Here is a 12,945-nt window from a genome sequence, read left to right on the forward strand (position 1 = left end):
TCTAATTTGTATAAAGACATGCTGCCTTCATAGAGTATCATATTCTCATCTATCTATTCCCGAATTCTGTCTTTGACCAACTTTTCCAGTACTTTTACCATTACTCCTGAGATACCGATGATTGGCTTATAATTTGCTACTGCAGTTGTAGAGCATCCTTTATGCAAAGAATTAGTTTCATCAGATTAGTCAGAGATATTGCTACTTCCTTTGCATACACTCATAAATTGCAAGTGGATATCCCATCTAATCCCACAGCCATATTTGCATTGAGATTCTGCAATATTGTATCTTCAATTCATCATTCTCTGTTCACACTTCTATCACAGCAGTATCTTCACTTGGATGATATTCACCTGCCAAGTGGTCACCAATAATTCGACTATTTTGTTTGCTTCTACCACCTCATTACCATCAGCACTCATTAAAATTATCTTTCCATAGTCATTCTTCCTCTTACTTGTCACATAATGCAAGAACTCTTTGGCATTTCCTTTGTCCCACTCATCTAATTTCTTTTCATGATCTAATTTTGCCTTCCTTACCATGCCGGTCACCTTTTTTTGCCCTTCAGATTATTTCTTATATCCTTTATGTACAAATTAAACAACAGTGTTCCAGCAAACCATCATCTGTTTTCTCCTCCTGTTGTTCTGTTTGTGAGCTTGCTGGTCATTTTTCTCCTTGCATACCCTCCACAATATTTTATTTTTTTGTAACTCAAGCTTAATGATACTACTTATAAGTAATATACTTATAATATAAGTTATTAATCATTAAGCATTAATCATCCTCCTGATTAAACCTCGTGACTTTGGGTATTCATTCTGATATTACTTCATCCAGATACTCCTTGACTATCTAAATATATTCCAAGGGTCAGAAGATTAAATAAGGTAGGTGTGAAATGGATGAATGAAGAGATTAAGCATGCAATACAGAGAAAAAAGGCATTATGGAGGCAGCATAAGAGAAGTGTTAATAACCAATTCATGAGGATTATAGAGACCAGGCAAGGAGGGTGACTTGGTTGTTAAGAGTAGCAAAAGTAAAGTATGAGCAGCAGTTAGCTAATGAAGCCAAAAAGAATCCTAGAGAGTTCTTTCGATATGTACCCCAAGAAAAAAAAAGAAAAAAAAAAAAGAATGATTATGGAAAGATGACATTGATTGGAGAAAATGGTACAAGGACAACTACTGCGGAAGATATAGTGGAGGTTCTTTATGAGCAGTTCATAAAGGTCTTTCATTCTTGTGACTGTTGTGACATCATGGAGAGATTGAGAGCAGTTGATGATGGGACTGACTGCAAGTGAGCAGGAAGTAGATGGGGAATTGAGCAAACTTGGTGTTAATAAGACTGTCGGACTTGATAATATATCACCACGTATTCTGAAGAATGTGCCAGGGAGTTGACATCTGCCTTGACACATTTTTTAATATGAGTCTTGTACTGGGTTGAGTTCCAAAGGAGTGGAAGGAGGGCAGAATTGTGCTGCATAAGGGAGGTGACAGAACTCAGGCATTAAATTATAGGCCTATCTGTGTGTCAGGTGTTGTGGTTAAGTTATTGGAGAAGCTGGTGAGAACTAGGATCCAGAATTGGGTTGGCAACAATGGTATTATCTTTATTGGAAAGCATGGATTAGCTAAAGGGAGGTCATGTTTTAGTAATCTACTTACTTATTACAATAAGGTGACAGCTTCCTTGAACAGAGGAGAGGGATACACAGTAGTATATTTAGATTTCACAAAGGCTTTTGATAGCTTACCACATGATAAGTTGATAGTCTAACTAGAGCGGATGGGGTTGAATATTAGATTAGTGCATTGGATCAGAAACTGGCTATCTAATAGGTATCAGCAAGTTGTGTATGGGGGAGCAATATCCAGGAAGAGAAAAGTCACTAGTAGTGTGTCTCAGGAGTCTTTTAAGGCCATTGCTGTGTATCCAATGTGTATTTAATGCCTGTATCATTAACTTGTAAGTCAGTGATATTGACAAAAATTTGGATGTGGATATTCAGTTGTTTGCAGATGATGCAAAGTTGGGACGAACTGTGAAGAGTAAAGAAGATGTAGCCTTACAAGAAGACTTGAATAAATTGTGTGAATGGGCACGGAAATGGGGAGGCGAGTTCAGTGTTGTAAAATGTAAGGTTTTAAAATTTGGAAACATGGAATGTAGAATTTATGATTGGTGGGAATATATTGTTGGAGGTGGAGGAAATAAAGGATCTTGGGGTTGATAGTGGATGAGGATCTGAAATTTAGGGTACACATTGCCAGAATTGTGAGGACAGTACAAAGAATTCTGGGAATGATGTGGAGGATACTGACTTGTAGAAGTAAGGAGATTCTTGTTCCATTGTATAAGGCTTTGATTAGGCCACACATGGACTACTATGCTCGGATTTAGTTACCTAAGGTAGTTTCTGATCTTTGGAATGTCAAATATGAGGAAAGGTTGAGAAGATGCAATTTGCAGTTTAGTGGATGGGAGGAGGATGCATTATATGATAGAGACTTACAAGTTGGTAAGGGGAAGTCTTGGGATAATAATAATAATAATCTCCCATGCACTGCTAACATCCTTGCAGGTTGTTTTTTTGCACGACACTACATCAAGCTTCCTCCTGAAGTTTGTCATAATCACCTCCCTTGCAGTTCTATATACAGGGTGTTCGGGATAAATTTGACATATTTTTAATTAATTATATTTTTCCGTAAGTTACATGTATTAACACACACTTCTCTTCATTTAAAAGTTTGGACCCTTCTTCATTCATATACAAGATGTCAGAAAGGATGGATAGCTGGAACCCACCTGAATCATGGAAGAGAATAACTTGTATCATGATGATTCGTGCCCGCCATCAAAATAAGGATATTACGACTGCTGCCCAATGCTCCCTGAATACAGTAAAAACAATCAGGCATGAACTAGAGACTTGCAATGGTGACTACGAGGATGTAGCAAGAAGAAAGATCCCTAGCAGACGATCTGATTGCGTTCGTACAGCAGAATTCCTCGCAAATCTGCAGGAACAGGTGTTGAAGAACCCTGGCATTGGAATTCGGGCTTTGTTCGTGGAGTTGCTAACTGTAGTCAAGCCCTGGATAACAAGGGTAGCCAATGGTAGGCCGTATGTATGGCAGCAGGATTCGGCCCCTTGCCACACCTCTGGGAAAAGTCAAAAATGGTTGTCTGAAAATTTCTACGACTTCACCAGTCCAAATGTTGGCCTCCAAACTCCCCAGACCTTAACCCCATGGATTATTTTGTATGCGGCGCAGTTGAAAAAGACACCAATCGCACTTCCAGTAATACAAAAGCCCAGTTAATGGATAAAATTAAAACAGTTTTTGCGGCCCTTCCCAGGGAGACTGTAGCATCAGCTTGTTTGAGGTTCCGAAGCAGAATTGAAGCTGTGATCGATGCTAATGGTGGTTATTTTGAGTAAATCTTGTTGATAGTATTGTAATTAACTCTGCCTGTAATGTTTTTTTGTCAATTCATTAAATTTAATAGATACAAAGAAGATTTTCTTTTTCCTTACGAAACTGTCAAATTTATCCCGAACACCCTGTATATAACCCTTTTTGAGAGAAAATTCGACATGTTTTGCAACCTTCCAAGTCAGGACTGCATAATCACCCTTCCCAATTGGAGGTAATCTGGCCATCTTGGTTATCGATAGCTTGTCTGATTCTAGGACCAGACCAGATTATACCCCAAGCCCCCTCCATCACATGCTGCTTCAAGAAACTATCTTTCAGTAGGTGTATAAATTCCATTTCCTTCCTGTCATGGAATCTTTTCTCCTTCCAGCATGTCTCCATTGTTGAAGCCCCCCATAATAATTACTCAACCTGCCTTCATTGTGCTAATTTGGTGATGAATGTCTTCAAGATCATCCCTTGAAACCCCCCCCCCCCACCTGGCTCATAGCAGCAACCAACTATATTTTATCCTACTGCCTCAATAGATGTTGTCTGTTTGCTTGTCTCCTACTCTTTTTATACTCTTTTTATTTGCAATTCATCTGCTTTCATCAGTAGTTCCTTTTCACCCATTTCTATTCTTCTCTGTCCTCCCCCCGAAACACCAAACCTTTCACATTCTATGCCTGTAATGACATATTACAGGCATAGTCTGTAATATGTCATTACAGACTGCTGTTAGTCTTTTCACTAATCCACATAATTTTTAGCAAGGTTGCTCTAACCAATTCCAAAAATTTCTCCTGCTTATTCCTGATACTTTTAGAATTAATTTGTAGAAAATGATATAGTATATCAGTTGGATATATATATATAGAGAGAGAGAATATTCTGACGTTTCTAGTGGAAGTCTACAGGAGGCATGAAGTTCAATATTCCAGATACAGAAAGAAGTGATTTGTCTTCATCTAGGTAGGAATTGGATGAAAAAAATGATGCCAGGAGGTCAGCCTTGTCTTTAAGTAATATTGCAGTGCAATCATTGGGATGAGGAAGAGGTGGAAGCACAGCTGGATAAACACTATGCCCAACTACTTTAGTGAGAAACAAGAAGGCTCAGATATCAGGTTTTCTACATTTAACTTTATTAGCTTTTAATGATGGTTTTGCAAATATTGCAGGCTTAAATGTAGGCTGTGAATGAAACTGGAGTTTTTGTCTCAAGCCATTTATGATTTTGTGGAAAACCAGGCTTGGATATAGAGTGGGAATTTTGAATGAAATGAAAGGAATTTTAAATGAAAATGAAAACCTGTATTTCAACATGGAATGGAGAGTTTTTTATGCTTTTTCATATAGAATGTTAACTCAACTCTGCATTATCATTCAAAGGCAACATGCTCACTATCTCCATCCTTTTTCTGCTGTACTATCTTAAAAATTTCATGTTTTCACTACTTGATTCACACAGCTTTTTAGATTATTTACAAAAATCATTACTATAATTATCCGTGTGTTGATGCCAGGAGGTCAGCCTTGTCTTTAAGTAATATTGCAGTGCAACCATCTCTTCATATCACAATCATACTTTATCTCTCTCCTACCCCCAGACAATCTAACATTCTTTTCAATGCACACTGAATCATTGAATCTCTGTATCTTTCTCTCTTCCTTGCTCTCTCTCTCATTTTCTTCTTACTTCCTGTCTCTCCGTTGCACTTTCATTTGCTTAACTTTACTTCCATTTCACTTCCCTCCAATACTGGACTTGCCTTTTAAGCATATAGCAAATACCAGTTACATACTATATTGACAAAATACATTGCATGAGAGGACTGAGGTGCATTTAATGAAAGCATTCAGGGTAGGGACATTAAGGAAATTGTGATCTCTCTCTCTCTCTCTCTCTCAAGGGGGGGGGTCATAAAAAGTTTATTGCAGGGTTTGGAAAGGAGGAATGGGGATAAAAATCATAGTTACGATACTAGTAAGTAGCATATTTTAATGTGAGTAGTACTTCTTTATTGTGAAAGCATTGTTTGGAAGATGTCATGCACATACCGAGCATTTTTTTTATTGAACAAAAACATTGAAATAAATCTGGGTTAGTTACGGCTAACTGTCTTTTGTAATTTATATTCTTCATGCTATGTATACATGTGAGGTGCTAACCAGATGTTCCCAATGTGTAGGTAAACATTGAGTCCAGCATTTCTGCTACTGCCTTTGAGATAGCTCTTCTTCACACTTCCATTAAGATGGAATTCAGCAAATGCCTATGATTCAATCCAGAACTCTGAAACATTCTCACTATGTCTGCCTTTTGAGTTTCAGTTTTACCCAGTCTTGAGAGTAAACAAAATGTGGGACCATCTCACTGTACTCCAAAAACTGCTGCATAGACAGTGTAGTATTCACTACTGCATTGTCTTGAAGCAGCCAATAGTCATCTTCCCACAAGTGCTAAACAACACTTTGGCAATATGGTCAGTTGACTTTGACCTGTAAGAAAAAAATTACTGATGCACAATTCCTTACATTCTAGGAAAGTAATCAGCATATTCAGGCATTTGTCCACTCTTGATCTAAATAAAGTACTTGAAAATCTGTTGAAAGTTTTTCACTTGATTATACTATAAATTAAATATGCCAAGAATTTATATTCTTAGTTTCATCCTTTATCCAAGCATAAGAAAACAAAGTTTGCACATGAAGTCACTTCAAGACTGGGCTACTTGTATATAGTGGCTAATGACTTAACATTAATTGCCTTGGTATCCCATAATGCAACACACACATATCCTTATGGACATGTATAATGCTATGCATTATGGAAAGGGTCACTATCCAGACCGGTTTCAACCTTTATTGTGGTCTCATCAGTAGGAGCCAGACTCAGAAGCGATACCAAGGTTGAAATAATGCAGAAGTCATATTTTCATATACAAGTAGTCAAAAGGTATCATTTACTTTAACCTTGGTATCACTTCTGGGTTTGGCTTCCACTGATGAGACCTCAATGAAGATCGAAACCAATCTGCATAGTGGCCCTTCCCATAATGCATAGCATTATACATGCTCATGAGGATATGTGTATTGCATTATGGGATACCAAGGCAATTGATGTGAAGTCATTAGCCTCTATTTACAAATAGCCCAATCGTGAAGTGACTTCATGTGCAAACTTTGTTTGCTTACATTTGGATTAAGGATGAAACCAAAAAATATAAATTCTTGGCATCTTTAATTTATTGAAAATCTGTGTTCTTCTCTTTGTCTCATCTTCATTTGCTGTTTGCAATGTTTCAGTGGTCTCTAAAGTAGAAAACAAAACTTGAATGAAACTCTTTGCTTTTTTAATGTAATTTGTTTTGAAAATTATGAAATAATAAGCAACTAGGCAGTTGAGCCATTTTTACATGAAGGGGATCTTGCAAGCTGATACTTAACATACTAATTCACAATGAAGCAATGAAACACTGTCCAATAGTGACGGTTATGCTTCTTGCCGTGTGCGTGTGCGTGTGTATGCGCACATGCACATTGTTTACAACCAGTTTGATAACATTGGATATGCTTGTGAGTAGAATTTCTAACTATGCTTAATCCTGTTGGTACTGGAGCTCATGATAGTACTAGTATTTGCATTTCTTGTTTCTACTCTTTACAGTTTTTCTGCTGTTGCTCTCTTTATTGTTTCCTATATGGATTGCTACTGACTGAGCATGTCCCTTCAGCTGCTATTTGATTTCTTTCTCTCTCTCTCTCTCTCTCTTTCTATTGTAGTTGATAGGATACATGTGTCTTGTTTGGAAATAGTTTAGGTTACTTCAATGAAGGATATGCAGGCATACACACACAACTTTTTCTAAGCCTTTTCACATTAGGCTTATTGAGTTGATCTTATGCAAAGGTAATAGTTTTTGTTTTTTCACTAAACATACATGGGCATGAGAATACACACAAATTAACAGATATAACACACCATAATGCATCCTATCTGTACAATTTATTTATTCAACCAGCCATTTGCTCTGATGGTTGATGTTTGTACTAAGCTGTCAAGTAGTTCTTGTCATTATTATGTAATGGATCTTTTGAGATAAATAAATAAATAAATATATATTTATTTATTTTGAATATTTTGGAATGTGTGCCACATATATAGATATTTTAACATTTTTCAATCCAAGATCTATATTTCTTATTTTCTTAGATGCCCAGAATATTGATTATGGTGCTCCTATTGATGACATACTGCAGTTTCATAAGAATTGTGATAAGATTCGGGTAAGAATATAGCTTTTAAAATAAATTTTTATAACATCTTATCTGATTCAAAGGAACTAATTGTGTTTAATGTACGCCACAAGCCTTACATGGATAAGAAGTAGTCATTTATTGCATTGAAGAATGCATTTCTGAAAGGAAGAGAATTTTTGCAAATCTAGATTAATGAAATTATTACATTTCTTCGGTCTTGTCTTCTTTTTCTACTTCTCTCAAAAGGTTAGATGGTGCACTGCATTCATTGTAAAAGTCTTGTAGATTTAACTACCATCTGGACAATAAAATTAGCACTCACAGAATGAGCATTAAAAATTATCAATATAAACAAGGAGGAAAGACTAACATTGGATTGCTTAAGAACAGCATGGATATTCTAATTACTAAAATAGGTAAGTGGAATGCAACAGTTATACTAGATGGAAATTAGTACCTAGAGAAATGAATTTGTTAGTAGCAGACACTGACAAAAGTCACTGATTATAACTATTAAATGCACCCCACCCCATAAAAAAAAAAAAAAAAAGTACTAATCTTCTTAGTAAAGTAACTGGCCAACTTACATAGATAAAAATTAGTCCTCCATATCTGCCATTACCCTGGAATATGTGGCTTGCCAGGAATATATGGATGCACTGGTTATTGTTTACTCAAGAAGCTAGACGGTGACAGATGCTAAGAAGTTAGCAGTTCTCTTTTCCCCCTTCTATATTAAGAACATGCTGCACTTCGTTGAAGACTAAAGATTTCACTCTCAACACTGAAGATATTTTCATCAGTTTTGACATCACTGTTCACTATTCTGTTCATGCATGTTACTATCAAAGAAATTATTTGAAAACAAATTTTCTGTTGAAAATTTGATGGCATATTTTCAGTAGATATTATGATCCTCTTCATCTTGATCCTGCTTTGGCAAAGGAAATTTTGCCTGCAGGAGATAGCTCTCAACTTCTTCCCTTTGAAACTAGAAGTGTGGTTCAGGTTTTTGTATCTGACAACATGTCAAGCTATTGATGCTTTCCTTAGTCACTTAAAAAAAATATGAAAGAATAAATTTCACACTTGAACTCAAAAAACAAGGCTTTCTTTCATTCCTTGGTAGTTTAGTTATTTGTTAAACACAAAAGACAGTCCACCTGATCATCGACTGTCATTTACATTTTTCTGAAAACTAATGCACACAGGACAGGACAGTACATACATGACATACATGCACCCCCCCACACACACACATATCATCACCACACCCATTAACTCAATGCAATTAACAACCTTAAAAAAAAAACAAAGCCTTATCCTTCTGCTCTAATAATCATAAGTATAAACTACAGTTAGTAGAAGATGTGCACAAGTTCACATGGAAAGAAGACACTAGAAATAAGACAAGCCTCATTTCACTGTTGATAGTGATATCATCATGCTGTTTCAGGATATACAAGAGTGTACAGAGGATTTGAAATTGGAAGTGATCATTACTTAGTACTAAGCAGGATAAAAATGGATATAACATTGAAAAGAACAGTATCTAAGAAAGTTTTAAAAATAATTAAAATTGAGTGGCTTTTACAGGTAAATTGTAGATGCGACCATATAAACACTGTTGAAGAAAATTTGCAGCAGTTAGAAAACAAGAACCAAACCTTGGTAGCAAACTCTGAAGAAGAATTGTTTGATTCAGTTAGGGGAGGTATGTGGTGAAGTTGTCTGCAAGGATAGAAAGATAAGAGTACTATGGTGGACATAAGAAGTTAAAGAAGCAATCCTGAAAAAGAAGCAAGCTTACAAAAAAGTTCCTAGCAGTAAGTTTTGGCAGATGTGTCCTAAAAGAATACAGAGAAAAATGCAAGAGGGCAAGCTGTGTGTAAAAGTAGCTAAACAAAGGGTCATGGGAAGACTTTGGTAAGAATATACAAAATAAATAGCAAGAAGATGGCAAAATGTTCTGGAGACTGTTGAAGAAGCTTAGAAATGAAGGAAGGAGTGCTGTAAAAGGAATCAAAGAGGATGAAGGTAACATGAAAACTGAAGATAAGGATATCCTAGATGAATAGAATAATTTCTTTGAAAGACTGTTAAAAGAGTCAAGCAGTGACAGAATTGTACTAGAAAATTTTCAAGAGGAATGCAAAGAAGAGTACATATCAGTACTTGAGGTACATTATCCCCACTTAGCTTTTTTCTTTATGCTTACACTCTACTGCAAGTCTCCAGAATTCTCTAACTAAATAGAATAACAGCTGTAACAAATTTGTCATGAAAACAGCAATAAACAGACCAAAACTATGAAAATAGATAGGAACACATAGAAAACTTCAGTTGCATTCTCAATGGAGAACAAGTAAAATATTTCAGCTGTTTAGGCACAGTGTTTAGTGAAGATGCTAGTTAAATCTGGAAATAGACAACAGAATAAGCAAAGCTGGTATGGTGGGTAGCCAGCTGAATTAATTTATATGTGAGCAGAGATAATCTGAGGTTGTATGGCCACTTAAATAGAATGGATAAGGAAGGTTAGCAAAACAGATGTTTGATACCAAAATAGAAAAGGAGACCCAGAAGAAGACAAGGTCTAGGTGGATTGATATGACAATATTGGAGTGCTCACAAGTAACAGATTGATTTGGAGGAAAATTGTTGATAAAAGATTAATAATAACGTAAATGTAATCATGCAGTACTGTTATAGAAACCTGAAGACTTTGAGGCTACTTATCAGGAAATTGACGATAAACTAGAGTGACTTTTCAACCCCCCCCCCCAAAAAAAACATGAATTTCCTTTTTGTTTTATTTTTTATTTTAATGATTCTCTTGTATTCTTACCAATCCAGGACTGTACAGAATCAGTTTTATTCTTTACACTGGTGAAACAGGAAGGACTATCCTAACCAGACAAGAGAAGCACAAGCACAGAATCCTTGCCAGTCAATTCTTGCTTATCACACTAGAACTTGGAGTTCTAATGTTATAAGCAAGTCTGCATGGAGGGGGTGGACTAAAGTGTTTGTTTTGAGATATATTACAAGATAATAGTTAAGGAGAATGATATATTTGGTTGGTATATTTGAATTAACTAAATGATATAAATATGTGAATGTTGATGTTAATACACCACGTGAGAATGGGAAATATAAGGGAGAGAAACAAGTGTGAATAGAAATACTAATACTTTCATTACTGAAAACAAATTATTAATAATTAATATTTGTGATATTTTATGTGTCCTACACGTTGCTGGTTAGAACAAATAACTTGTGATGATATAAATTCTAGAATAATGATGGCATAATTAAAAAAAATTATGAGGAGAGTGAAAGAGAGATTTGTTTGTTTGTGAAATATAAATAACTAACCAATAATAAACAGTGGCTGTATACATTTACATTTGGTAGCTCCCTAAATAACTATAGCGGAGGAACTAACTAGTGACCAGCTGATTCATGTAGGCATGGCAGGAATACGTGTGGGTTGATGCAGCAGCAGATCATCTGTAAAATTTATTATGCTTGTTATATGTATTTATTGCTGTTTTATATATATTTTGCTTGGTTTTCTAAGAATTTACTTTTATTAACTGATGATCAGTATACACTTTTTTTGTATAGTAATATATACATAAATAATTTCCAATCATTGTCTGAATTATCTACTCCTTTGCGAATCCTATGTGCATTTACATAATTTTTTTTTTTTTGCTTTTTGCCACCTGCTCTTCTGTGTTATCAATAATAGATATCTCACATATTCTAGTATTTCTTGGAGATTAATGGAAATATATAACTTATAAGTTATCTATAACTTATAATACATAGGATTCATTTTTATTCAGGAAATAGATAAAGTTTTACTTACTACGTCTGTTCTTTTTAGAAAACCAGAAAAATTTATCCCCAACAGACACTGTACTGCAGAAGCAAAAAAAAAAAAAAAAACAAGTAGTCTTTAAATACAATTTAAAGACTAGTTATTGCTAAATATAATTTATGTATTATATTTAGCAATAACTTTGATAATTAGAGACAACTGGAAGGACCCATCATAATGAAAGGCATGTCCTTTCCCATAAATGCTATGCTACATGCATGCCAAAAAGAGTTTTATTGTAGTGCCAAGCACAGTAATTAAATCCATTTGTTCTAACATCCTCTTTCAAATTTTCATCTTCAGAAAATGCATGTAACAGCTGTTTATAATGCAGTCATTGAGTATACAGAAAGCACATAATTTAAGTAAAATAATTTTTCTAAAGCAACCAGAGATATATATATATGTGTGTGTGTGTGTGTGTGTAATTTGAGTTCCTCTTGAGTTACAATTAAAATTCTACCAAAAAAAATCATAATTAATGTGTTGTATAAGTGTTGTGAAAATGTGGCTGCCCAATGCAAAACAGCGTACACACACACTAAAGCTAGTTCCTACTTGCGATTTATGCACATACAGAGATGCCTGGCACGAACATGTTAAGGAGGCTTGTAAGGCTAGCATTAATCTCCTGGAAAAAATAAACATGATGCCTCAAGAATTTTGGTTGCTCTTCTCGGATCTATCCTCCATCATTGCTCCATAAATCTTCAGTCAGCCAACATAATAGCAATTAAAATAGTGCCTAAGATATGCACCAAAGGATACCATTACACCACATCTCTGTATTTTCGTTTCTTTATTAGAGTGTATATTTAGTATGATCCAATTTTGATCCAGTTCTCTCTATATCCTTCTACCTTAATTTTATATCTTTCTCCTTAATATATAACCTGATTTGGCTCCTAGGGATATTTCCTCTTCAGAAACTGGCAAATTTATATTTTAACTGTGCCAGCCAGCTTCTTATAACAAGAATATAATTCAAGCTCAGGGAAATATTCCTAGGTTTTAGGCATATATGTTACTCTAGAATTCACACGCGAGTATATAGGATCTTGGTACCTTGCAGTCGTGTCCTAAGATCTAATCGCAATTATATAATTATCTAAACTCCTTCCTGCTATTTGGTTCTATTTTCACAAGTGATAGTTTGACACCTCGAATTCAGGCAAGAGTCAGGTTCAAGTAACAAAACATGTTTATTAATGCTAAAAGACAGGTACATTAAATCTTGTATTAAGTTATTAAAACTTCTGAATTGCAAGCTAAGTGAATGTCTTATGCTAAGCTATACAAACTGTTCAATGCTAATCTAACCTTACATAAACTGACATGCAAAATCATGTA

At 35.3% G+C, this 12,945-nt stretch overlaps 1 protein-coding gene across 2 annotated transcripts in view; it reads left to right on the top strand.

Moving 5' to 3' along the window:
- Window positions 1–12,945, top strand: part of LOC150108067 (multiple inositol polyphosphate phosphatase 1-like) — a 190,186-nt gene that overhangs the window by 102,757 nt on the left and 74,484 nt on the right. For both annotated transcript variants that reach the window (XM_090415573.1, XM_090415572.1), the window contains exon 6: window positions 7,660–7,733. In XM_090415573.1, coding sequence (XP_090271699.1) covers window positions 7,660–7,733 — 74 coding nt within the window. The remainder of the gene's footprint in view (window positions 1–7,659; window positions 7,734–12,945) is intronic.

The sequence above is a fragment of the Typopeltis vanoorti genome, chromosome 3 (assembly GCF_054136105.1).
Source record: "Typopeltis vanoorti isolate ZY-2024b chromosome 3, IOZ_Tvanoo_1.0, whole genome shotgun sequence".
Classification (NCBI taxonomy): domain Eukaryota; kingdom Metazoa; phylum Arthropoda; class Arachnida; order Uropygi; family Thelyphonidae; genus Typopeltis; species Typopeltis vanoorti.